The sequence below is a fragment of the Phaenicophaeus curvirostris genome, chromosome 21, assembly GCF_032191515.1.
Source record: "Phaenicophaeus curvirostris isolate KB17595 chromosome 21, BPBGC_Pcur_1.0, whole genome shotgun sequence".
Classification (NCBI taxonomy): Eukaryota; Metazoa; Chordata; class Aves; order Cuculiformes; family Cuculidae; genus Phaenicophaeus; species Phaenicophaeus curvirostris.
In genome coordinates, this window is record NC_091412.1 from 6,774,151 (window position 1) to 6,799,970 (window position 25,820).

General features: G+C 41.6%; 1 protein-coding gene across 1 annotated transcript; it reads right to left on the bottom strand.

Moving 5' to 3' along the window:
* Nucleotides 1–24,894, bottom strand: TADA2A (transcriptional adaptor 2A). The gene is made up of 16 exons (XM_069873744.1): nt 24,855–24,894; nt 23,564–23,757; nt 22,586–22,692; nt 21,421–21,480; nt 20,696–20,787; nt 19,139–19,296; nt 17,799–17,887; nt 16,955–17,027; nt 10,652–10,715; nt 8,916–8,959; nt 8,278–8,388; nt 6,822–6,893; nt 6,059–6,191; nt 5,324–5,367; nt 2,713–2,786; nt 1–465 (listed from the first exon to the last, which is right to left on the bottom strand). The coding sequence occupies exons 2-16, from the start codon at nt 23,586–23,588 to the stop codon at nt 280–282; spliced, it is 1,332 nt and encodes a 443-aa protein (XP_069729845.1). The 5' UTR covers nt 23,589–23,757; nt 24,855–24,894; the 3' UTR covers nt 1–279.
* Between the last annotated feature and the right edge of the window lie 926 nt (nt 24,895–25,820).

The following is a 25,820-nucleotide window of genomic DNA, read 5'->3' on the forward strand; positions in this document are numbered from 1 at the left end:
TTAGCTTATATGGCATATGATTCTTTCCAGCGCTATGCAGCGTAATTCTGACAACAGCGGTGTTAAACAGAGTCAAAAGGAAATGAGACAAAGCAATGTCAGTATTCATACAATTTAACAAAGCTCCCTACTTGTTTTTACAAAAAAAAAAGCCCCAAAAGATTTTAAACAAAAGGAAATGTCCTTCATTCAACACTGTTAAAATCTTCCAGCACTGTTAAAGTGACTTCAAAGCTTCTCCACATCTGCCTGCTCCAGCCAAAGTGCTGCTGTCTGTCCTCAGGCTTTTGTGATGTACCCTTCTCTGATAAGGAAGTCATAGATTTTCCTGGTTTTGTTCACATCGATCTTGATGAGCGCTCTCGCCTGCGCCAGTCTCAGGCCTCCTTGTTTGTTGCACTCGTTCACTAAAGCAGCTTTATATTCTAAATAGGCTCCAGGGACCAACCTCACCATCTGACAGAGCTGGAAGACAAAAGGTGAAGTTAATAAACACTAACACTTGTCATGCTCTTTCATTCTGTGATCCCTGTTGGGGGAGTAACAATGTGAATATTTTTCTGAAAATATTTTAGATGTGGGGTTTTTTTGTCTGGGGGAGGCGTACAGTGATTGTGTTATAAGCTGTTCCGATCCACAGGTAGGGAGGGGAGGAGCTTGCTGGCTGCTGCATTCAAAAACATTCCTGACTAAAAAATAAACTAGGAGGATGAAAGCAAGCTCTCGGCTCACAGGAGCGTAACTATGAGTGTGCCCTGTGTGGGCGTTGTTCTTTACAAACCAAGGCAAGCACACATGCCAGAGAGACTTGCAACCAGCAATTCAGCATGCTGGAGGAAAGCCAGGGAGGGCATCTGTCCATTAATCCCCTGCAGACTAAGTCTTTAATACCTTTCTACAAAAGCAGCTACGCACACCCCTTCCGGAAGTCTAGGATGGGGAACTGTGCAGGGAGAACATTATGTGTTTGGAAGTTTGGTGAAAGGAATTGCTTTCAAAAGCCCCTGTGCTCTGCTGTTAGCTTGCAATGCTCCTATTTAGCTTCCAAACACCAGACTCTAGACGGTGCACTGTATTGTCCCAATGGGGATACTGGCTGTCTCCTCCTTTTAATAAGGAAACACTTAATGATTGTTCCTCATTGATAGGAAATTGCAGAATTCGGAGGAACTCAGACTTTATGTCTCAGCTGACGAGGAAATCAGATTGCCCATATGCACTAATGTCCCAGTCACAATTATTTATATGCTGAATGGAGCCAGAAATGCCATGTTCCATGGTGAATCTGTGATCTGATTTTCAATGCTGCCATCTCCAGTGAAGGGGAAACGGCTTCTGCACAGAGGGAAAAGTCTGAAACACATCTGCGTTTCACACACACTGAAATCTGCCTTGTGGACAATCCAAGAACAGATTATGGCTTCTATTAAAAAGAAATAAGCCTTTTATTTCAATAGTTTTCCAGTGTTGCCTTTCGGTGAATTGTAGTGGACTATACTGGGCAGCAGATGAAACTGAGCCATAAATACCCAGCAGGCCCCTGGCTGCAATGTTTCCCTCTCCTGGGGTTGCCGCACAGCTTGCAGTCCCATTTCTGTCTGCTCTGTTGATCTTCCCTCTGCCTTCGATTGCTTTAGGTGCCTGCACTCTATGTGGGACTGCAACTGCGAGACCAGGCTGAGCTAACAACCCATGGCTTACAGAAAGCCAGACTCCATTCTTTGCCACACGTGCATACAAAAAGCTTGGTATATGCACTGAGGAGCAGAAATACGGAAAAAACACGGGAAGAACAATACGCTGTTATCATCTCTGTGGTTCACATTGATGTTACAGTGAAAAGCCAACCACAACTGCTTAGGTCTGGCTGTGAGAGATCTGTAACATGGAAAGAGGGCCGCTACTCAGGTTCAGGGCTGTGTCCAGTGAAGCCCTTGACAAAATCCTCTGCGAATATATTTAAAACCAATGTTCATTAAGAAAAAATAACCCTTCTGCTCACCCCGGTCCCACAACAAAGGAAAAAGGATGTCACAGTCCAGATAACAGCACCTTGGCGTGCTCCAGCTTTCTTGGCTAAACAAGCTAAGGAAGCTGAGGAGCGGCTGAGAGAGGAGCGGCTGAGAGAGCTGGGGGTGTTTAGCCTGGAGAAGAGGAGGCTGAGGGGAGACCTCATTGCTCTCTACAACTACCTGAAAGGAGGTTGTGGAGAGGAGGGTGCTGGGCTCTTCTCCCAAGTGACAGGGGACAGGACAAGAGGGAATGGCCTCAAGCTCCGCCAGGGGAGGTTTAGGCTGGACATTAGCAAAAAATTCTTCACAGAAAGGGTCACTGGGAACTGGAACAGGCTGCCCAGGGAGGTGGTTGAGTCACCTTCCCTGGAGGGGTTTAAGGCACAGGTGGACGAGGTGCTAAGGGGAATGGTTTAGTGTTTGATAGGAACGGTTGGACTCGATGATCCGGTGGGTCTCTTCCAACCTGGTTATTCTATGATTCTATGATTCTAATGTGCTGCAGCTATGTTGTACGTAAAGTACAGGAACTGAAATTAAGAAGCCAACTGGAAAACCTGAATGATTTTTGTGAGCAAGAAAGAGTAGTCAGGGCATAGAGCTGAGGTGATATTCACAGCACCTGAGACAGATGGTGCGAGCACCCCTGCACTGTGAAGATAAGGTTTTATATAGATTATCTTTTCACTTCTTTCCTCACCTCCTTTTCCTTTTCATTAAGTTTCTCTGTTCCTGGGAGACCTGTGAGGTTCAGTGGTGGGGCACTCCGTCTGCCTGCAGAGACAAGAAAGGAAAGCACTGAAGAACTTGGAGCAGTTTGGGTGTGTTATCACAGAGGCAGTCAAATCACTGTGATTTTAACCCAGTATGATCCAGGGGTTATTTAGGGCTTAACACAAAACTGCGCTGATTTGATAAAAGGTCTGATTTTGCAACTGGCACACTTAAGCACTGGGAATACTTGCGTGCGGACTCTTACGCTGTCAACCCTGGCTCAGTGGCTCTTGGGAGGAACCGAAAGACAATAGCTTTCTGTCAAGCTGGCACCAACCGTGGTTAAGCTGGGCTGCACCTCCTGACTAAACCGACTCTTTAGCTGGGGTCAGGGAGGCCAGTGCTGCTGGAGGGCGTGCCGGGTGTGCACAGTGCACCAGACTAACTCCCAGCAGCAGTGAAACCAGCGCCTTGTAAGGATGCTGAAATCATGTATTGGTGTGATTAGCAGCCAGTATCTCTGGCACTACTGACAACTTCACGAGGCAGGATTTTCTTTAAACGCCTTTACATATAATGCAGATATTGTAAAGCAAATGTAGCTCACGGATTTATTTTTGTACATTATGATAAATGGTACTAAAAGAAGTATGTACCACAAGGTAGTCTGATAATTCTCCATTTCACTATTGTTTATAACTGCTGAACTTTAACTGGTGCAGCTTAAACTTTCACAAAGGCTGTCTGCTTACAGGTTGGTTTTTTCCTATTATTTTTCTAACTTCCAAAGCTCACAACAAAGCTGGGGTTATTTATTTACACATTTAGAAAGTCTATTGTCCCTGTGCTATGAGCTGCAGATTTGGTACTGTCACAGACAGATCTCTGTTCTAGGACAGACTCCCCAGATTTGGCAATGTGATGAGATCCTGGAAAATCCACAGCTGTTTTCCCAAGGACTGTGCTGGCCGCTGCTCCAGACCCTGTCCTGTCCAGGTTATACTCTAGGACTACGAAGTCTCTCTCTTTATTCTTTGCATCTGCAGGAAACAGATGGGAGCTTGTCTGGGTGAGGGGGGCCCAGAAGAACTGGGAAGAACTGGAGTAGTGAGTCTCTGACAGGTGTAGAGAAAGTTGTTCCTCAGAACTGCTGCCTTTTCCTATAGCCTGGAATGAGCATGCTATGATAAGACATAACAGAATGTGGTTTTATTCTTTCATAAACCTAGGAAATAACAGACACACAAATTGCATTAAAGAAAATGTCTTAAGACTGCAAAGTCAAGATCTTAGAATCTAGAAGTAAAGTTGAGCAATGTTAATTTGCCCTATTGTATATTGAGCATGATGCAGTCTTTAATCATACAGACACGTGGCAGTTTTCTGCAGTTCCCTTGCCTTATTCAGTGTGCAGGATGTTTGCTTAATTACCAACTATACAGTATTTTGTTTGGGTTTTGTTCAACGTGTCATACTGCTTGTAAACACTGCGTGCTACCTGAGTTCCACAGGCAGAGCAATTCATGTTCTCTCGGGCTCATCACCTTCACTGGCCACTGAATACTTGATAAAACATTAACTCCACTCCTCCTACCTGCTCTACAGCTGAGGGGGTACTGTGCTCACTTCATGGATTCTGGATGCCCAGCCTGAGATACACAATGCTTTCTTCTCACCAAACACTGGATCTCAGCTATCGCTCAACAAGTTTAAAACGTAGCGCATATGGCAATGAGTAACTGTTTGGTATTCTGACCCAAATTCTCAGGGCTCCTGGCAGAGATGAGGAAGAACACATAGACTCAGTGGCCACCTCTGAGAAGTTTGGTTCGAGTGGTTTGGTTTACTAGCATCCACATAAAAACAGGATGAAGAGACAGAGTTAGAAGCCAGTTTTCCCTGGCAATACAGTAGTAAAGTATAATTATAGTAAAACTTTATCCCTGTGACCTCAACAAATGAGGATGGGATGTTATAGAAGTCTTGTTCACAAGGACCTTAACTGATCCCTGAATCTGTCCTTACTGGGAAGTTGTGGTCCTCTTGGTGGAAAAATGAATTATTTGTGATTACAGAATTAAAGAATATAAAAGCATATTCACGGGAAAGGAAAACTGAAGTTGCATAGGCAGCCTGCGTCATCTTATTCTATCCCTCTGGAGTGTTTAATGCTGGAGCCATTACCTGCTTCTCAGGCAACCGTTTTTCGGTGTTTTGTCCTTCCAAATTCGCTTTCTGTGAGGTTCATATTGCTACAGTATGTGCTATACAGCTTCATTAAAAACCTGGATGAGCTTTCTCTTTTAAAGATAAAATTTTGTTTGCATGTGAAAATTCTTTTCTTTCCTGCCTTGTTAATGTTGCTTTAGGATGGGTTTTCTACCTGTAGTCAGAAAAATCTAGAAATTCAGCAAAACAACCTACAGGATTTGCACATGGAATGAGTTGCAGATCGAGGTAATGCTGACCTGAGCAGTGTTTAATTGTGAGGCTTGAGGACTGACACTTTGGTGCTCAAGCAAAAGAGTCACTGTTCAACTGCCTGTCAGAACGGTATTACTGATGGCTTTTCTGACAGATCATCATCTAACAGTTACCTGAATTCGAAGGAACTGGTACTGTGGGACTCAGACCGGAATCACTGAAAAGAAAGGAAATTTTCAAATTACTTTTTTTAAGAATAATTGCCTTTACTGGCCCTGAAACTACTTTCTTCCCCAGCTTCTAATAATTAAACAGTTCAACTTGCATAAGCCAGGCCCTGATCTGAAGTTAACAGGATTTCTAAATATTTAGCACTCCCAGATTGAAGACCATGTCTGAAACCTGTTTTAAAAAAAGAGGGAGGAGAGAAGGGGAGAACAAACTAAAAATTCAATGTAGACTGACTGGGGAAATTCCAAATCATCTTCTCTGACCACGTAGCACACAGGATGCACTTCCTTTGCACTGCAGCTTGCTCCTTAAATCAAAGTGCTTGTGCAGGGTGACTACACATTAATAATGCTGATACATCTAAAATCATCTGAAACATTTCAAGTGTCATCTGTGCCCTCATTAATATCCATAAAGACCTTACTTCCCTCCATGACTTTATTAACAGCAGCGAAGTTCCAGAAATATAAAATACAGAAAACTCAGATTTTGAGCCCTTACTAGTCACCTCCTTGTCTGCAATGCTACCATTATCCATTTTCTTGCCCTTCTGAATTTTGGAGACTGTTCCTACTGTAATAAATAGGGAATGCATTTGCTATTTGGAAAACATGCTTGATGCACCTCTCTGCCTCAAGCCCAGCTATGTGAAACGCACAGTCTTACTGTAACCGTACATATCAGCTTGTCGACTGAGCCACTGCTGGCAGGCGCTGCTGTCCTGGATGTACTGCAGGACTTCAGAAAGCATAGTGCGCTTTAGGCGTTCCTCATCTCTTGTCTTCTTAAGGTGATCGTATGTTCTGGCACCTGTGGCAAACAGATACCACACTCTCACAGGCTGCCTCGCTCAGAATTTTCAGACTGGTGTTTTTCTGCTTTAGGAAATAAGTGAGAAACTGTTCTCTAGCTCTTGACCAGACTCTGCCATTCTCCCTCGTGACAACTACTTGGCACCAGGAGGTACTAGATTCCACCCTGCACCCCTCCCCCCGTTAATTATAGGCCAAAAATGCAAACAAATAAGGCTTCCATGATCCAGTTCCAGGATAAAACAGCCATTCAAATTTATGTAGCAGTTTTAAGCCTCTCTCCAGATATCACACTTGTTGATAGCCAGTCAAAGCAGCCAGAGATGAAGCCCTGGAGACCACTGTGCCATGACATATATATGGATTTCTTTTCTGAATCTTTTGTGAAGCAGCGAGTAAAGCAGAGCTCTCCTAAGACAGCATGTTCTGCAGGCTGATGGCTCAAACTAGCCTTAAAAGAGCACAGCTGGACTGAAGCATTATTGCTAAAGCCTTGTTCAGTTAAAGAGCAAGGCAAATACATTTCAAAAGTAAGTGTTTTTTTATTCAACATATCCTAAATGTTGTAAAATCATCCTTCTGCACCTTGATGAATGGGAATGGGCTGAATAATGCATCAGGTACTTACTACAGAAATCAGTGATTCCTGCTGCTCTGTATTCCTGCAGTCGCTTTATTTCCCTTCGTAGTTCAAATTCCACTGTTTTACCCCAAGAGTAAGCAGAAGGAAAGTTAAAAATAAACAAATGCGGGTCAGTGGGGGTGGCAGTCAACTGTGGAGCACCAGGAACATTGCTATTTCTTATCTGTCTACACAGTTAGGCTATGAAGCACATGGAATCACAAGGAAGGGTTAACCCCTCCACACAAGTCTGTATCAGATCTCAAACTTGCTGTGTCCTAACACTCCCAGATCAGAGATTTAAGCTGGTTTCTAGCATTTGTGTACTCAGAAAAGTTATCTTCATGCTTTCACACTTCCTTTGCCATACCTTGGACCAGGCAAACAACAATAACGTAGCATTTCTGGAAGGCATTTCAGTAGGTTTGAAAAGTTACTCCACCCAGGCTCCTTATAGCACCTAATATTGTCTTTGAGCCACGATTTTCATAACTGGACCTTCCAAAATTTTTCCTTGCAGACAACTCTTTCTCTGCAGTCAGTAAGATGAAATACCTGTGTATGTTTTGCTCAGAGATATCACTGCCTGTAGCTTTTATCAGCTGGCCTCCAGGCATTGCTGAGTTTTACAATGAGTAATTTTGCTTATCTTGGATTTGTTTACTCGTACTACTCAGGAAACCTGTATACTGCGTGTACTTGACTATCAGGTTAACTTGAGGACTTGGCCGTCACTACAACAACAGAACTAGGTTCCAGGACGAGCACTCACATGTGGGACTCGTGATTTTGCAGGATAATACTTTTGGTATTGCACACCTGAAAACACAGTCACAACTGTTTAAATGCTTTCTTCCTTCTAATGAGCAACAGTTTTCCCAGTTCAAGTCACAGAATGAAGCAGGATGTAATGACTCGTACTGGAATTTAACTAAATGCATGTTATGATTATGCATAAAGACTTGAGATGATTTGGTGATGGAACAATGCCTCTCCCCTTAAGGTAAGGGACATAATGACAGCTGTACTATATAATTATGTACACATGTCATAGTTTAACATGTATCTTTCAAAGAATTCACAGAATTTCACAGCTTCTGATCTCTCAATACAGACATAAATTTTAGGAATTTTCTTCTCTCAGTGATGCAGAGTCCCAGAAAATGAATAGTAGTCTTTTGATAAGAAAATACTGCTTCTAACAGATGACCAGAATGTTCAGTCAACTGAGAAATCAAACAAACAACTCAGACTTTTTAGTGGGGAAGAAAACGCTTGCTGCTCATTTAATGTATCAAACCAGAAATGTGTTTGTTTTTCTGATGTAGTTAGAGCGGAAAGGAGGGCAAAGACAACCTCCTGCTTTCCAGAAGTGGTATATATATTTAGGAAAGACTGTAGATGATGCAACTCCTCATTATGCCTGTTGAAGAACATATATGCAAACCCTCAAACTACTCACGTGCATGGCTTTCAATGAACTTATCGTGCTCTACTGGGCCAAGAATTCGTGCAAATCGTCGCATTGTTTCATAAAGGTCTTGAACCTCCTTTGGATATCGCCTTTCCAAAACTAGAGGGGGAAAAAGTGACACACCTTATCACTTTTAATGTGAGAAGAAAATAAATTCAGTGGAACTTGAAGTCACTACCAGCCTCTGTGAACTGCCCGAAGATCCAGACTTGGTACACTTCTGGGCCATTCTGGTGTCACAACTACAAATCGCTGAGGTAAAAGCAACAAAATTATGCTTTTAAATGTTAGGGACAACATAAAGGGTTGTATTTAAATGTTGTCTGATAATTTTATAGAATAGTGAGGTGCATTTAAAAGGCCTAGATTTCACCTTCACCCCTCTCCCTGCTCAGTGGAGCCCAAAATGCTTCTGAAGAAAAATTCCAAGGCAGTAACTAAAACACTGAGCTGGGAGTAGTTAGAGCCAGCCAGCTGGGAACAGTTGGAGCAGGAAATTTGCTGGAATTTAGACCATCTGAATATGGTCCAGTATGAATAAACCACAGTGGAAACAGTGAAAATGCAAAGATTTGCTTCTTGAGTAAAGACCTCTTCAAAGTTTAGCAGTTACACCTGATACTCACTTTGAAATTTTCTGAGGTTGATCAGGCCATGATCTCTTACAATTCTGTAATTGAGAACAAAATGTTATTAACAAAAGGCATTAACTCGCACGTGACCTCATAAATACAAAGGCTTCAGAAGAAACTTTGATTTAGACCATCAGAGGAGTCTAAAACTAAACACATAAGAAATTTCCATAACCTTTCAGCTGTCGAGCTGAGAAACGTAGTGATGCAACATGGTTTAAATCAGGATAAATTTTGGATAATGGTGTGCATTAGCCCAACTCTGATAGCGCTAAGCACAAAGGGAGCTAAAATCACTTTAAAGGTTTGAAATTGCTTCTTTCGGCACAAATTTAGCATCTACAGCATCTTACAACTTGTCCTTCCAAAACTGGAGGTAGAGGAATGCCTCATGAAGCATGATTTTCAGCTTCTGAGGGAGACAAACGTCCTTCTACTGGAGCAAGGGTGAGAGAGGGACTGTTAATTCCATCCCCAAGAGCAGGATGAAGGAATTTTTCCATGACAGGTTAGATTTTAAAAAGAGGAAAATAATTTAGGCAACTCATAGGTTTGAAGTGTTCCTGACAGGATCAGGGAAATGAGCAGAGTGAAAAGGCAGGTAAGACATCTGTAAGTGCATGACAATTACATTTGTCAGAAGTTTCAGCAAATGCCATGTGGTCATTGCCATGTGGTGATTCAATAAACACCCAACTCTTGTGAATGATAAGAGATACTACAAAGCCAGGCTCGTCAAGGTCAGGTTGCTCTATTAAATCCATTACACTTTCTTTCCTATACATAAAAGAATATTGCTGTCCCATGTAGAGAAGCCTTTCTGTGAGTGACATCAGCATTTTTATGTCATTTTCCAGATTTTTGTCCTATCCTGCTGTAGAAACTTTACAAAAACTGACACTGATTTGAGTTATCATGGCACTATTTTTTTAGTATGACATGATTTATCATAATGGAAATTATACCACATAAATATTTTTTATTTATGAATTATAAAGAGCTGGGTCAGTACATATCAACTCTTACCCATCATTCAGCAGAACTATGCTCTATTATGAGGAGAGGGAATGGAGGAGCCTTACTCCAAATTACTTATTCTTCCAGCAGAGAGTAATGTGGCAAGATGTAATTTAAAATATTGAACAAAGTATTTGAAAGTTATAATAAAACTGAATTTAATGAATAGATTGAGTCATTCTAAAAAGCTGTCAAATGAACTGAATAAATTATTCAAACTCACGTCAGCAATAGAGTTATCTTCATTATACATTGTGGAAAACTAACTTATGGGCCACTAAGAATTAAAAATAATGATGCAACATTTCCGTGGAGAAAGTGGGGGTCTAGCAATTAGTCACAGACTGGCAGCTTTTTTTTTTATCCCCTAAAGCAGAAAATGAGTTATGTGCAGTCCATGAGCATTAGAGAACAAAAAGAACAGAGATCTGCTTCTTATTTTTCTGGTTTCTAGGCGTGGATCTGTGACCCGTTTCCCAGAGAGTATTACAGCTTCTCATTCTGCAGAATGGCTACGTGATCTCACAGGGTGTGCTACAAGCATACTTACTTATGTATAACTGGATTTGGGATAGTAATATGCAGAGCACTGCATATGTGACTTCCATGAACTAAAAGCAATAGGAAATTAATTATGTTTAGTGTAGGGACAACACTGGGGACCAAAACATTGTAATGAAGCAAAGGAATACAGTTATTGCTTGAAAACTTACTTTTTTCTTCTCTGTCTTTCCTTTAACCTGGAATGATAGATATCAACAACTGCAATCTTCAGAGCTGCAAAACAAGCAAACAAAAAAGATTAAAGAATACATAATTAATCACTGCATTATCCTAATTTTCATGCCTTTATGTTTATGGTAGGCTGAAATGGTCACTCTACTTGGCTGTTTTAAAAATCTGTGGCAATTTCACAGGGTCATAAACTCGTCTGAGGCTGACCTGCAGATTATATGTGCTACGTGTAGAAGCTTTCTTTTGCTTACTCCTTCCAAATACATTGCTGCTTCTAAGTATGGACCTGAGAACTCTCTTCCTTTTTGGACTGTTTTACTATTAGCATTTATTTGTTCCTTCATAGATGCAGCTGTTAACTATTCCTTCTGAAAAGCAAATTAATCAGATTTAAGGATCTATGGTATTATCTCTGGACAAAGCTTCTTTGCACAGAACAAGGAAATAAAAAAAAATAGAAAGACCAGTTCTGAATTGTGGAGATTCAATGTAGCCTTCGCTATAGTTCTTTAAAACATCTACAAGATTTTAGCTTGTCAATGTCTAAACTCATCTGTCTGCCAAAAGAATAAAGCCAATAGTTCACAACAATGTGAATAAGCACAGGAAAAAGCCATGCTCATTAGAAATCATATCCTTTTCAAAATCAAATCTGTATGCAGCCTGGCTAATCCACTTGGAGATCTTTCAACTTATTTCTCCTGCAACCAGTAGGTTAATAAACTTTTTTGGTAAATTCTTGAAGGAAAAAATAAGGAGAAACCTATCACCTTCCCTACCCTCATTATGTTAAATAATGCAAAAATTCTAGGTCATTAAATAAGCATAGGGTTGGCTGATTTCTTGGTTGGCTTTCTTTCCCTTACATTAATCATTTTAATATGGTCTCAGAAGGAGGAGGCTTAAGACTTGACAGTGGGTTTACAGTCTGTAGAGACACCATGCAGCTCTTCGAAACTAAGCAAGAGCACGTCCCCTCTCAGCCCACTGTGCAGGGCAAACAGGGGTGGCCCAAGTCTGACACAATCCAGAATCCACTCTTCTCTCTGTAGTTACAAGAAAAGAGCAAAACTGATACTGGCGGTTTATTGATTGCACTCTCCAATAAATAATTAATAATGCAATTAAGAAAGAAGTGTGGTTATGTGCCTATTTTAAAATATGTATGTATATGTAAACAGCAGGAAGCCCCTAGCCTCTAGGCAATTCATCTGTGCAGTCCTCTGGGTAATAAAACCTCATATAAACAGGGACAGCTGAAGCCCAAAGGCTGAGCGTATCAGCTCAGGAGCCAAGAGCTCTGAGTTACACTTGCTGATCCTGTACCAGCAAAAGACTCTTCATATAAATACAAACCTGATTTGATGTTAATCTAGGAGCAAAAGATTACATATGAGATATAAGGGGTGGCACAATATTCTTAATTCTTTTTGCAAATTTCTTGCCAAACCAGAGCGTTCAAGATTCATCATGTATTTTCATCAAGAGGTATTTAAGTCTCCTAATTTAAAAACAAGCACAGGTAGGAAATTCTCTTCTTGCCTTTATGTGGGGATGATAAATTGGGAAGCGCAGCAAGTTAAACATGAATGAAATATATTAATAAGTGTTGGAATTGGTGCCAATTTATGGAAAATATTTTTATATTTTTAAACCCTCTGCAAGCTAAGCTAACACGTTATTTTCTGGGGTTTGTGTAGGTAGAACTTAATAAGTACATGAAGAAATTGCGCTGGAGAACCTCTATAAATATCACAAGTAATTATGCACCTATAACCATTGCATTTTGATGCTTCCACCTGAGTGCACAATATTCTGAAAGAAATTATGATCAGCTGGGGAGGGGAAGGAACATTTGTGAGAATAAATGAAGGAAAAAAATGGAACTCCTGCTTACAAAAAAAATAGTATTTGCTGCCACATGCACTTCTGGAGAGGCTTTTGTTTTTAATAGACATATTCACACAGGAACAGCCGATTACAAAATCTGGAATGCATGAATAACTCAGGCTACTATACTGTTACATGCTGCATTGAAATGAGAGAAGAGATGCTGTACGAATGAAAATGATTTGCCTGTGCTTTTCCCCACGGACTATACTAGGGAGGCAGTTGTTTGTACTGGTAACTTAAGATAATCCAAGCCGACACGGCGTTCAAAGTGTCCATTTTGGGAAATGATAAGGTTCTTTGAGACGGTCAGAGTAGCTCTGAAGGATCCAGAGATAGGCAGAAATTCAAGGCTCTTTTCTTCATTCCAAAAAAAAAATCAAAATATTTTGGTTTCTCAAGAGTGTGTCCAAAACAGTTTCTTTGCTTTTCATTCCTCTTCAGCCTCATTTGGTCTGCAGAAACTTTTTTGAACACTAATGAGCGAGACCTCTGTTTCATGCTAGCTAACCTCTGTTTGGCATGCAAGGCCCAAATAATGGGAAGAATGCAAGCGAATCAGAGTAAACAGGCTGTGTACCCAATGTGTACCTTGGGTGGTACAAACTCCATGGCTACAACCCAAATTCGCCCTCCCTGGAGGAAAGCAGGACCCTAAGCAAACAGAGGATCTGCCTTCAGAGCATGTCAGAAACTTCCACAAATGAATAAACACCATGTAATATTTACAAGGATATTGGCTGCCTGGTGTTTCATAAAATGAAATTTCACTATCGTACAGCCAGGGTTGCAGTCCATTTCCAATCATTTCTTAGCTTGCGGTTTCAGCAATTACTTTCCAGTGTTAGAAGTAAAAATCATTTATATGCAAAAGAAAAGAGGAGAAAAAGCTAGGAAAAAGATTAAATTAGTAAGGTTATAATTCAGCCTGATGAAAACTTGTAATTCATGAAAAATTCAAGCGCTCTGGGCTGAATTAGATTCGTAAGTAGTTGTTCCTTTTGATCTGTCCATTATGTTTTTCTTTAACTGCAATGTATATTTGCATGCACTTATTATATTGCAAGTACTGAATAAAACTTAACCATCTGAGATGTTAATTGAAATATGAGAGATTTCATACAATTTCTACCATCTCACTAATAGAGAAGTGACTGAACAATGCCTGTGACCTCCTGTGTGCTGGGAGGAGCTCTGGTGAGTCAGCAGGTACAGGTTTCTGTAGTCCTCATAAAAAGCTGCCCGGGAGTCTTCCCACCTTGTATTAAATTGCATTTTTCTTTCTTGTGAAAATACTGAGAACTAGGTTAGAGTGACACAGGAAAATGTAACGGGGAAAATACTGCAATATCAGGAAACACAGGTCAAGAAGGTAAGATCTAGAACTTTTTATAAAATTATTTTTATGAAATTTCAAGAAAATGACAGAAATGTGGAGGAAAGGAAAGAAGGGAGAATTCTGTTCCAATGAAAATATCCAATATTCCTGTGGTATGCGCAACCCAGACATTGCAGCACTGATCTATGACTTGGGAAATAAAAGAAAGAAGCCATGAAAATTATTCTGGTCAGTGTGTTCTCAGGGTCTAGCTTGAGTAGCTTTCGGAAAATGGAGTATAAAAGTAATTTTCAAAAATTAATCTTGAACCCAGTGAGGTTTAACGTATGGCAGGAAAACAAACTAAGGACTTTGTCACAAACCTGATACTTAATCCATGCTGCAAGACCCCATTTATGTTTCCCTGAGCTATAAAAAGTGTTAAAACCCTGTTTTACACTTTTATCTTTAAAAAAAATATAGGTTGCTGTTTGGCCAGCAAAAAATTGTTGCGAACAGGTGTGGAAGACAGCCACAGGGCTGCTTTTCAAGGGCAATTGAAAAGATCAAGTGTAAGAAGTTTGCCAGTGGGTAAAGAGGCAGTTAGATCTGCTGCCTGGAAGTAGTGGGACAGACACCCTTGGGAGAGATTACAAGAACCTGGGCCTCCGGAGCTGCCTCACAACCTTCTCTGCCTGTTAACTAGAAAGTACAAAGGTTTCTTAAATCATCCAAATGCCTTTCCCTTCCCTCAGTTCCAAATGTGGAGCCATTTTCTACAGTACGCAATCCTACAATTAGGTTGCAAAATACTCTCAAAGTCAGCACCTGAGATCTTTAAAACTGCAGGACAGGGAGGATGTGGCTCTTTCCTTTTTTTGTATTAATTTGGAGAATGGAAAGACCTAATTCCAAAGTTTCTTTTAGAAAATAATTCCTCTCTCCTCAAGATGTATCGTGTAAGAGAAAAACAGCTGGCGAGACTCTGGGACTTCATTTGTAGAGACGTTCTTTCTCATGTGGGCAGATCTAGGACAGCTGTGGGAAGGAAACTGCCAGAGGTCCTGAGCTAAGGGATCAAAAATATCACACCCCATAATCTCTGCCAAACAGTTTTCACAGGGCAAATGACTGACATCCTATACTAAATGCTGAAGACAACTGAAGAATGGACTAGAGAACATCCAATGAAATTATCAGGCAAAAGATCTGACAGACAGAGGGAAGTATTTTTTCACACAACACCTAATTAAATTGTAGAACTCGTAACTCAATTGTGGAACTCTCTGCTACAGGATGTTACAGGGGCAAAAGTACAAATATATATAGTTCTAACAGTAGACAGCTAAGTTGATGGAGGACAGGTCCTTTGGTCAAAATGGTCTGAACATAACCTATGGCTCAAGGAGTCTCTAAACTTATCACTGCAGGAGATGTGGAAGATATGCCAGGAAAACTATCTGCCTATAGCTACCTTTCCTTACTTTCCTCTCCTGTGTGCCTGTTATGCAGTACTGATGCTGAGCTATAGACCAAAGCGTCTGGCCCTGCATAGCTTCACGAAGAGATGAGGAAAGCTGATTTTTGCATTCAGATTGACAACTTCAACAGGAAGCTGATAGGAGATACCTTCAATGGCTGAACTGTCCAGGTGAAGATGTGTGAACGATACGGAAGACAGTGCAGGTAAACCAGCTTGAATGAATATTAGACTAACAATTAATAATAGCACTAGGAGATTATATTGCTTTTTCAGTTTAGTGGGACTCTGTATAGGATATGGAAGCAAGAAAATATATCTTTTCATTGTAATAAAAAAACCCAAACTAGTAGAGAGCTGGTATGATGAATCCGTGACATGTCCACAAGCCAGTCCTCCTTTTAATAAACATTAAAAGGGAAGACATACTGACATACCACTCTCATAACCTTTTCTGAGCCCAGGGAGTTTGCATTCTTTCAAGCTGTGTGCATGCTGCTAAATTTCAAACTGAGTTTTTAAGTTTGGAAAGACTGTTTGTACATAATGGGATTTGTCTTTCTCCAAAGGATGCCAAGGCTTTAGCTTCGAACTGCCTGGCATAGATAGGAGAATTCTGAAGCATAAACATGGTAATTTTAAACACTATATGTATTTATAAATGTGGGGAAAAGTATGATCTTTTCTTCTCTATGGATTAAAATGTCATTTTAATAATTCCTGTTATTTGGTATTATTAGCAGTAATGGGACTCAGACCATCCTCTTCACAACAAAAAAAGTAAGTCGACACATACAGCTAATAACTCAGTGTGCATGTTTAACACATGAAAAATCACACAACTTCAAGAGTAGAACAGTTTCAATGTTTTGCACATCGTCTTAAACTACCTACCCTCTTGCTGCCTGCATTAATACCTATCCTGATACCAGATGTCCTAAAAGAACAGAGGTTAGAATAACTGACAGATCTTCAAAGAAAGTAGATATAGTAGAGGAAAAAGGTATTAGCAACAGAGAAGAAAGTATTCCTCCTTCTAAATCAGAACAAAAATTATGCCTTACTCCAATGCTCACAAACATTATGTATCTTTCGGTCACGGAGCGGAAGAAATATCAAGGCATTGATGTTTCTGATTCTTAATAGGCCTGCAGGTCTCTTTATTCAAACATTGATGCATTGCTACCTGTTTCCAGACAAATTGCTTCTACTTAACTAAACTTCTCTAGAGTTTATACTGGAAAAAACATCATTTGTTTCTTTCCTAAAGAGACATCTACCCGTGGAGACCATCTGAGTTCAGTCATGTTCTTCTTCACAACTGGCTACATTTCAGCAGTGATGGAAGTACGTTACTGTATATACGTAAGTACCATTTGTACATCAGTTGATTAAGAGCTTTTAAAAGACATTTGGAAGTGAGTACCATAGAAATGGCAGGGTTTAAATCCCAGTACACGGAAGCGAGATGACTAAAACCAACACATGTTCACTTTTAAAAACAAAAATGTGTAGAGAAAGAGACCCAATGAAATGCTGTGTAGGCACTCTGGAACATTGTTTTCAGACAGTGTATGAAAATATGGGACTTACCATGCAAAATGTCTGAATCATCTTCTACAAAATCAATATCTCTCAAATCCCATTCAGCATAGTTGTCAAACTCCTGTTCAGAGGTGATTAATAAATTGTCACTAACTAGCACTAAAAAATTGGTATCAAGTTTCAGTATGATACAAGTAGTACAAGTAGTGAAAACAGAGACATTTACTCATATGCAGTTGCGCAAGGTTCCATACTTGATCAACATACTTCACAGGGGAGCTTTAACAAGGGAATATATAATATGCACCCCTGTGGCTGGAACAGAACAGGATGACGGGATAGGATAATGAGAATTAATCAGGTAATCTCCATGACTCCCACACTGCGGTGGAAATTCTGCTCAAAGGTACAAAACCAACAAGTCCCTATATGGCTGAATTCATTACTTCATGTACAGGAGCTTGTTTTGCAACAGGAACTGGGGCCCTGGGCCCACAGCTAAAAACACTGAGAACAATGCAGGTCTTTCAAGTGATCTTTGGATCAGGCTCATATGTGCTTCTCTAAGGGAAAGGAAACAGAAGCATGCTGAAGCTGACCCCTTTTGCTAAGCATCTAATTCACAACATCTAGTCCACTTACATAAGAGCCATTCTTCACCGGGCATCTGGTGGCAGCACACAGGGACAAAGCCAGGGACCCAGACTGCCTGCTGGCAGCTTTGTGGGCCTGCAGCGCCACCTCCATAATTAATTCCTTGGTTTAATCACTCTGTCCTGTCCTCATGTTTGCAATGTGAAGAGTAAAGACCTATAGGCAGGGGTGAAGTGTGCAACTGTTGTTCTTGAATTCGGTAGCAAATCTAAGATAATGTGAGAAGAGAGAGCCTTACCTCAACAAAGTCAGCTCTCGCTGGCATATACCCAGCCATGTCCCTGGAGAGCAAGGAATCAAAAGTAGGCCGTGGTGGATCATCAGCAGCTGAAAAAAAAATAGAGGTTTTCAGTTGTTGTGTAGGGCTGGGGGTCTTTTCTAACACAAAACAATCTGTAAATAGGCGTATCTCTTGCAGGAAAAGTGGGAATAATTAGTTGAACCCTGATTGGGCTTTTATTCAGTGTTATATACAGAAAAATGGAGAAAAATGCAGTAATCTGAGATCTTCATAGTATTCTCAAAAGCCAAACACAGAAATTCAAGGTAATAAATAGGTTATAAAATGTAAACTCTACACTTCAGAGCTCAGCATCCCGGCAATAAACCTCTGCAGATCACTTGGTCTCAGCGTGCAGGTTCTTTTAGTTAATAGCAACAGGGGTGTTAAATCTGCCATCTTCTGGGTGCCATTTACAGAGAGCTGCAATTAAAGCTATACAACTCGGAATTTTTACAGTGCTTCCCAGCTGAGGAGCTCAGTGTTTTACAGACAATAATGGACCGAGGCTCACAACACACTTGTGAAGGAGCTAAGGATTATAAGTCCCATGCTACAGATAAAGCAAACCAAGGCACAGAAAATTTGTCTTGGCCCAGGTCAAATAAAGAAATCAATGACAGCCAGGGACAGAACCAAAATTGTCTGGTTCCCGCTGCTTTAGCTCTAACCACTTTATTGTGAAATTTAAACCTCCAGATATCAAGCAATCTCTTTACTCAGCCATTCTGGGAGCTTTATAATGAAACAGCTGTTAGACTGGGGGAATTCTAAAGATGTTAAATGTAAAGAAAACTGAAAATTTGTTAAATTGCTGAAATTTAACATAAATTTTTTAGAAGGCACTTTTAAAGGGAGACATGTGAAATCAGCATAGTTTGAAAGGAGTGATTTTATGACAAATCACACTGGCAGTTAGGCCCGCTACACAGTGGATAATCAGGTGAAATGTTTTAAAGATAGAAACCCCTTCTGAGTTCACACTGCAAGAAAGGTCACCAGCCTAGCATCAGGGTGAGACTCACGCTGGTATTTACCATGACGGACATGCTGTTATATCATGCCACGTGTGAAACAGCTTTGAGGAAGCACATCCTTTAAATTAACACGTACCTCCAGGTTTTTGCTGTGGTGGTTTCTATGAGTGACCATTTCCACTGGCTGTGCAGGAACTTCTGGCTGTGAGACCCTGATGTCTGTATCAGACCTTTGGCCAAAGGCTGCTCATTCCAGTCCTGGAAGAGCAGAGACCTTGAGCAGAAGCTCCCTGCCTGTGCTAGTGGTCAGGGGATACTCACGGTAGAAAGGAATGGCTGTTTCGCTGTGCTGCGCCTCCTCTGCCTGCTTCAGGTTCAGTAATGTAGACGCAAACAAGGGATTGTTGATAAAGTGTTTCATATAATGTTTCTCACACTCCTCCTTGGATTTTGTACACATCTGGTTGGCTACATCCTGCCTGAAGTGGGAAGAGGGGGAGGCTTAATACGAAGAACACAGGAATGTTGAAGTTTGGTTTTTTTTTCCTTCTGGACAAGAGATTGATTGCATTCTGTGATGATGTCTGAATTCACATTTTGTGTACTGAGACAATACTTAAGACATTTAATACAGTGCTATGAGCACTTATTGGGTAGCAATAAGTAAAACAATTCACTGCCATTACATGAGAAACTCCCTGACTGGTGGAATGTACCAAACTTTTAATAGATTTAACAATTTAGTATTGTTATTTGACAGCTTTTCATTCCTTTTACTAACTCCAGGTAATGGTAAAATCTAAGTCTGGAGTTGTATTCTGCTTCTTAAGCTTCTCTTGTGGTTTTAACTGGATAGTGTTTTCCCCTTTGATGGAGCAATGTTAAAACAGGTTTTTTTTAAATACCAAAATGGTTGTACAAAACACATTCTAGAAACCTTGCCAAAATTTCTTGGAAAAGTGGTTGGCTAGAAAAATGAAATATTTTGTCTTTATAAAATGGCTACTTAAGTTGAGGACTTTAAAAAAAATCAAACAACCCACAAGCAGCAATAATTTCAATTTCTGTTAAACTAAAAGCTGGATGCAATGAATTCCAGGGAGGAAAGTAATTTTTTTCCTTTATTTGGTAAAGGATGGAAAAATCCAAGTGTTTAAGGAAAAAGTTAAGATTACTTGCATTGCTAAGTAGGGCAAACTGTACCAGACAGCATACTTACAGAACATAACAGCAACCAGTTTTCAGCCTTAATTATGACAGCAATATACACATAGGAACTCACAGTTCTGTTTCAGTGAAGTCTGGAGTTCTATACTTTTAATACAGCTACTTTTCATGCAAGAGAGCTAACTCGTGACTAAAGAGCTCCTTTCTCTACAAATGCACAAAAATCCCGTAGCAACTATAGAAAGTATTAACTATTTCCAGTGCTCTATCCTATATATGACAGAGAAGCTGGAAACCTCCAAAACTAACAATACCTAACTAGTCAACTATAAGGGAACTGAAACCACACAGCATGAGAAATTCTGTAGTTGTTTTTTACATAGAAGTAAACCGAGGAATGGAAAATCTTGCGCAGCAGTTGAGTTCCTTCAAAATCTAATGACTTTAAGGTGAACTGAGGGAGTTCTGTACTTCACTGGAGATGCCCTCCATCCCACAAGATGCCTTTAACAATTTCCCTGTATATCTAACTGCATATTTGAAAACAGAACTACTCCCAGTCTTCCATTGTACCTGCTAAATTAGTGTCTCACCCACAATAAGTCACTGAACATCTAAAGGGCTGGGATGTATTCAACAGTAACATCCAGTGAAATGAAAGGAGAAACTACCCATCATTCTCTAAAGTTGGCCGAACCACTAAACTCTCACCAGTTTCCAAATCCGCAGTCCATCACAGCTTCTAGGAGTGCCATTTCCTCCTGAGCTGTCCAGTTAGGATCTAAGACAGGGAAATCAGAAGTCTAGAGAAGAAAAAAGCAAATCAAACTGCTGTGATCCTCTATTATAGTCCACTACATGAAGAACAAAGAAGTTCTAAACTACAGGGCAATGTAGTTTATAGTACTGGTAGTTTTAAACTTTTACTGTGCCCCATGAAACCTGATCAAATAATCATTGAATTATTTAGGGCACTAGGTCACCAGCTACAGCAGAAACTAGTTTGTCGTCGCAGATCTTCTGATATACTTTTAAACGTTTTATCTACCAGGTGTAACTCAATGTGATGCTATGAAACACAATAAAAATTACTGAAGACTTTAAAAATTTTTCATTTTAGGAAAGAAAAAACAAGAATATAGAAACAGAAGTTGACTCACAATGTTACGTAATTGGAAGTCTAGTGAGATGCATTGTGCTGTCTAGGCACAATAATAAAATGTAGCTTTAAATGTCTCCACTATCCCATTATATTTCAGGTGGATGTTTTTATTTGCTCTCAAGGAAGACTTTTTTTTAACAGTTTAAAACCTCAAAATCAAAGAATTGTCTCACTTAACTTTTCAATGCAGTATGAACATGGCAATGGAATACTAACTCCTGGGAAGTTATGAAAGCTCAAGGTTGAGTAGGTGTTATCTGAAAGGACTATTTACCATTATCTCGTAAGTATGATCACTTTGATGTTTCTTGTATTCAAATCCTCGTGTGAAACACTGTAGAACAAAAGATGAGTGTTATGTTAGCCTCTCACTTCTGGTCTGAAACCATTTTAACTGCCCCGTTTTTCCCATTTATTTTTGACCACTAGGTATCCAGCACTGGCCATCTGATTTGCTGAAAGAGATATTCTGTTTTACTGATTTCATTTTAGCAAAAACATAAAATGGTAGAAAAATCTTTATTAAAATTGATTAAATCTGCCCCTGATTCTTACTTGTCTTTTACGCCAAGAAAAGAACCCCCATGAATCTGCATAGATTAACTTAACGACAAAGTTAAGCAGGGGAAAGGAACTTTGTGGAATGTTTTGAAGTGGATTGTTCTAGAGAGAGAGCACAGATCATTTCCTAAGTCTTGAAAGCACAGTTTCCCTTTAATCTTGGTTTTCGTTTGAAAAGCACCAGCATCATTCATTTGCCACTATTTTCAACAGTCAAATTTCTGGGTTTTTTTTAAGTACAGGTAAATAAAATACACTCAATACACAAAACATGGCGTTGTGTTTTTTGTACATATCCGAGCACAATGCTAAGCTCTTTTTTTGGTTCCAGAGCTTATTGCCATTTTCAAACCATAAATAATGCAAACTTATTTATTAAGAATTAAAATTAGCAGAATTTTCTGTGGTTATAAGATCACCCACATAATTTTTGAAGAACAATATCTGGTCACAAACAACTTTTGTCAACATTGCAAACTTTCCCCAAATTTTTTTTTTCCGTTTGGGGGTTAGAAAACAATGTGTGGGGGCAGGGAAGGAGTGTTTCTTGATGGCTTTTCTTTTCCATGCCATAAAAAATGACAGAAACAATAGCTCTCTAGACATGCACCAGCATGCTCCATTACGCAGTCAGGCTGACTGCATGTCTTTAGGTAGCTTAGGCTGCCTTCACAAAGATCTCCTTCAGCTGCTCATGCCTCAGTTCTACAGCCTCCAACATTTTCTTTGTCATTTCCCTGTCCCTGAGCAAATAAGTGTGTTGATACAAGTTTACAGAGACCAGTTATTAATGTGTTTATGGAACAGTTTGGCACCGGGCAGGCTTTTGATGACTTTCTCATAGAAACTAATGCCTTTGCTTTTATCCTTGCACTCACCTGCAAACACAGGAGGAAAGGAGGAGGCCCACACTCAGCACACTTAACGTAAGGCTCTGTGAGGTACGAAGAGCAACCTCGGCACGGAGGCTTATCAAAAGGGTCATCTGTGAAGCCAAAAGTAAATCTCATGCAACACAAGCAAGGCACTGGTTTGCAGTCATCTAAATTTACCTGCACCCAGTAATTTTAAGTGAACTCAACTGTAAATAACCTCTTCCTGCAGCTTCTCCAAGTATCTGTTACAAGTTCCTTGTTCAGCTAGAGTTGAAGACAGATGGTGGCACTGCATCCCCACCAGACCTGTTACATTGAGGGCTAAATCTAAACTTGTGCAACAGAGCCAAAAGAAAACCTTCTCTGTGCAACCTCCTGGTACAACTCATCAGTGATGGCAGAAGCTGTGCTAGCTGGGTGATTTCATCCAGTGCCCGTGCTCGTGTTCTGCACTGGAAACCAGACTCAAGACATTATTGCAGAGAATACTGCACAGACAGCTGCAGTTTCCCACCCATCCACCTCAAGTCAGACTTGTAAAGCATCTTATTGTGGTTGCAAAGGCATCAACACGATTGTTCTGCAACCCATCCAAACCTCAGACTCTGCTCATATTGCTGAACAAGGAATGAAACACTGCTCTGCAAGATTTTCTTATTTTGTTCATTGGAAATGAGTAAAAATAAATAGACCGTCAAGTTATAAGCCACATTTTTTCCCGAGAAAATGGATTTGAACTATGCCATATAAAAAGTAGATAGGAAAAAAGACCCAAATTCCCACTGAATCTTTCATGGACTCGATGATCCGATGGGTCTTTTCCAACCTGGTGATTCTGTGTACTCCTGTTTTTGAGAATTTGATCAAAGAAGTGACCCTGCTGAGCCAATACTGCTTCTTTTCTGTCTCCCTACCTGAGACGGCTGCAAAAGTCTTTAAATAAAGGTAAACACTTTCCAAATATCATCTTATGGTACTTACTACTGAAGGAGGCCAGACGCTCCATTCCTCTCCCTCGGTGTTGTTCCTACTCTTCCAAGTAAAACCCGTCTTGCCTAAAAGCCTGTAATGGAAGCCTTGCCCCAACCAACCAGTATGTCCCAGAAGGGGATCCTCTCCCTGTGGATGCCGCTCACACAGCCCTCGGAGATGAGATCCTCCTGGAACGTCCTGAACTGAAAAGCAAAAGGGCTGTCAGCAATCTTCGTAACAGGGACCATTTAATGTGGCTGAGAGTCTGTTTTCTGTATATGAGAAGAAATCAAATAGAGAAAGACGGGCTACGCAGTAATAGCTGTGAAGTGATGGGGATGTAAGCCAATTCTGAACTCAGGCTTTCAGTGGGAATGCATGCACTGAGCAGAGTTATGAACTGCTGTTGTACCACAAAGCAATTTGAACCTCCGAGACCTCTATATCTCACTCCCCAGTCCCCACTCCCCTATATCCCACTGCCCATATCCCATTCCCCAGTCTCCAGTCCATGCTCCCCTATATGATAGGATCACAGAATCACAGAATCATAGAATAGTTTGGGTTGGAAGGGACCTTAAAGATTATCTAGTTCCAACCCCTCTGTGATGGGCAGGGACACCTCCCACTGGATCAGGCCGCCTAAGCCCCATCCAGTCTGGCCTTGAACCTCCAGGGATGGGGTATCCACAACTCCCCTGGGCAACCTGAGCTAGTGCCTCACCACGCTCGTGGTGAAGAAATTCTTCCAAATGTTCAGTGCCTGTCCCTCTTCAGTTTATACCGACTGCCTTTCATCCTATCACCACAAATCTTTGTGAACAGCCCCTCCCCAGCTTCTTTTAGCCCTTTCAGGCACTGGAAGGTCACTAGAAGATCTCCTCAGAGCCTTCTCTTCTGCAGGCTGAACAACCCCAACTCTCTCAGCCTGTCCTCACATCCCCACTCCCCATATCCCTGCTCCCATTCCCACCCCCCCACATCCCATCACCGCCAGGCGGCGCCCTTCGCCCCTCTCGACTCCGCCCCTCGTTGTCGCAGGCCCCGCCCCCTAAGGCTCCGCCCCCTCCGCTCCACAGGCCCCGCCCCGCGCGCCGCCACAGCGGAGCACGCGCTCCCGGCAGCCCTTTCCCATCCCCCCGCCCCCTCCGGCTGCCCCGACACCGCCTCTCCCGCTTCCCAACCCCCCCCACCCCGCCTCCTCCCCGCCACGCTGCCATCACGGCTTCCCCGTGGCCTCTCACGGGACGGGGCAGCGGCGCCATCGCCTCTCCTCTCTCTCTCTCTCTCTCTCTCTCACCTGAGGCCCGGGCAGCGGGCAGCGCCCCCCTCGCGCCAGGGGCCGCCGCGCCCCGCCCTGAGCGCGCGCCCGCCCCGCCTCCGAGCGCGCGCCCCGCCCCGCGCGCGCCCCTCCCGCCCCGCCCCGCGCGCCACCGCGGAGCCTCCAGGTCGAGGCGGCGTGAGGAGCGTGAGGCGAGCGGCGCCTTTCTCCCCCTGCCAGCACGCGTTCGTCTCGGTGTGCTTTGTCTTCCCGAGTTATAATTTTAGAAGTCATCTGGACAAAGGTTTGTGAGCCCTGTTGAAGTGTGTAGTGACCAGGAATAGCCCCTTTGAGAAGACCATAAAATCATAGAATAGTTTGGGTTGGAAGGGACCTTAAAGCCCATCCAGTTCCAGCCCCCCTGCCATGGGCAGGGACACCTCCCTCTGCATCAGACCCATCCAACCTGGCCTTGAACCTCCAGGGATGGGGCAGCCACAGCTTCCCTGGGCAACCTGTGCCAGCACCTCACTGCTCTGAGGCAAAGAAATTCCTCTTTATGTCTAATCTAAGCCCGCCCCTCCCCATTATACCCATTGCCCCTCATCCTATCACTCCAAGCCTTTGTAAACAGTCCCTCCCCAGCTTTCTTGTAGCCCCTTCAGGTACTGATTCTATGATTCTATAATATGTTTAAAAATAAGGCACGGGTGGACGAGGTGCTGAGGGACATGGTTTAGTGTTTGATAGGAATGGTTGGACTCGATGATCCTGTGGGTCTCTTCCAACCTGGTGATTCTATGATTCTATGATTCTACTGTGTTCAGTGTGGTCTGTGCTGAACAGAAGGGTATTCTATAATTACCCCTCGTTGCCTCTCTGACCCAAACCATTTTATAATTCTATGATTTTAATAGGGCTTCATGAGTTTTGCATTGCACAGGACCCTAAAGCTCGAGTTAATGATTAAACTTGCTTCATTTAAAATACTAATCTGTTTTCATA

What these genes read in the sequence shown, in the direction of transcription:
- TADA2A (XM_069873744.1), bottom strand. Translation starts at nt 23,588, where the DNA reads ATGGAGCGTCTGGCCTCCTTCAGTA. An exon ending in CTTTCCTCCTGTGTTTGCAG is followed by an intron (nt 21,481 to 22,585) that starts GTGAGTGCAAGG and finishes TTTGTTCTACAG; the next exon opens with TGTTTCACACGAGGATTTGA. An exon ending in CAACCTCAGAAAATTTCAAA is followed by an intron (nt 8,389 to 8,915) that starts GTGAGTATCAGG and finishes TTCCCCCTCTAG; the next exon opens with TTTTGGAAAGGCGATATCCA.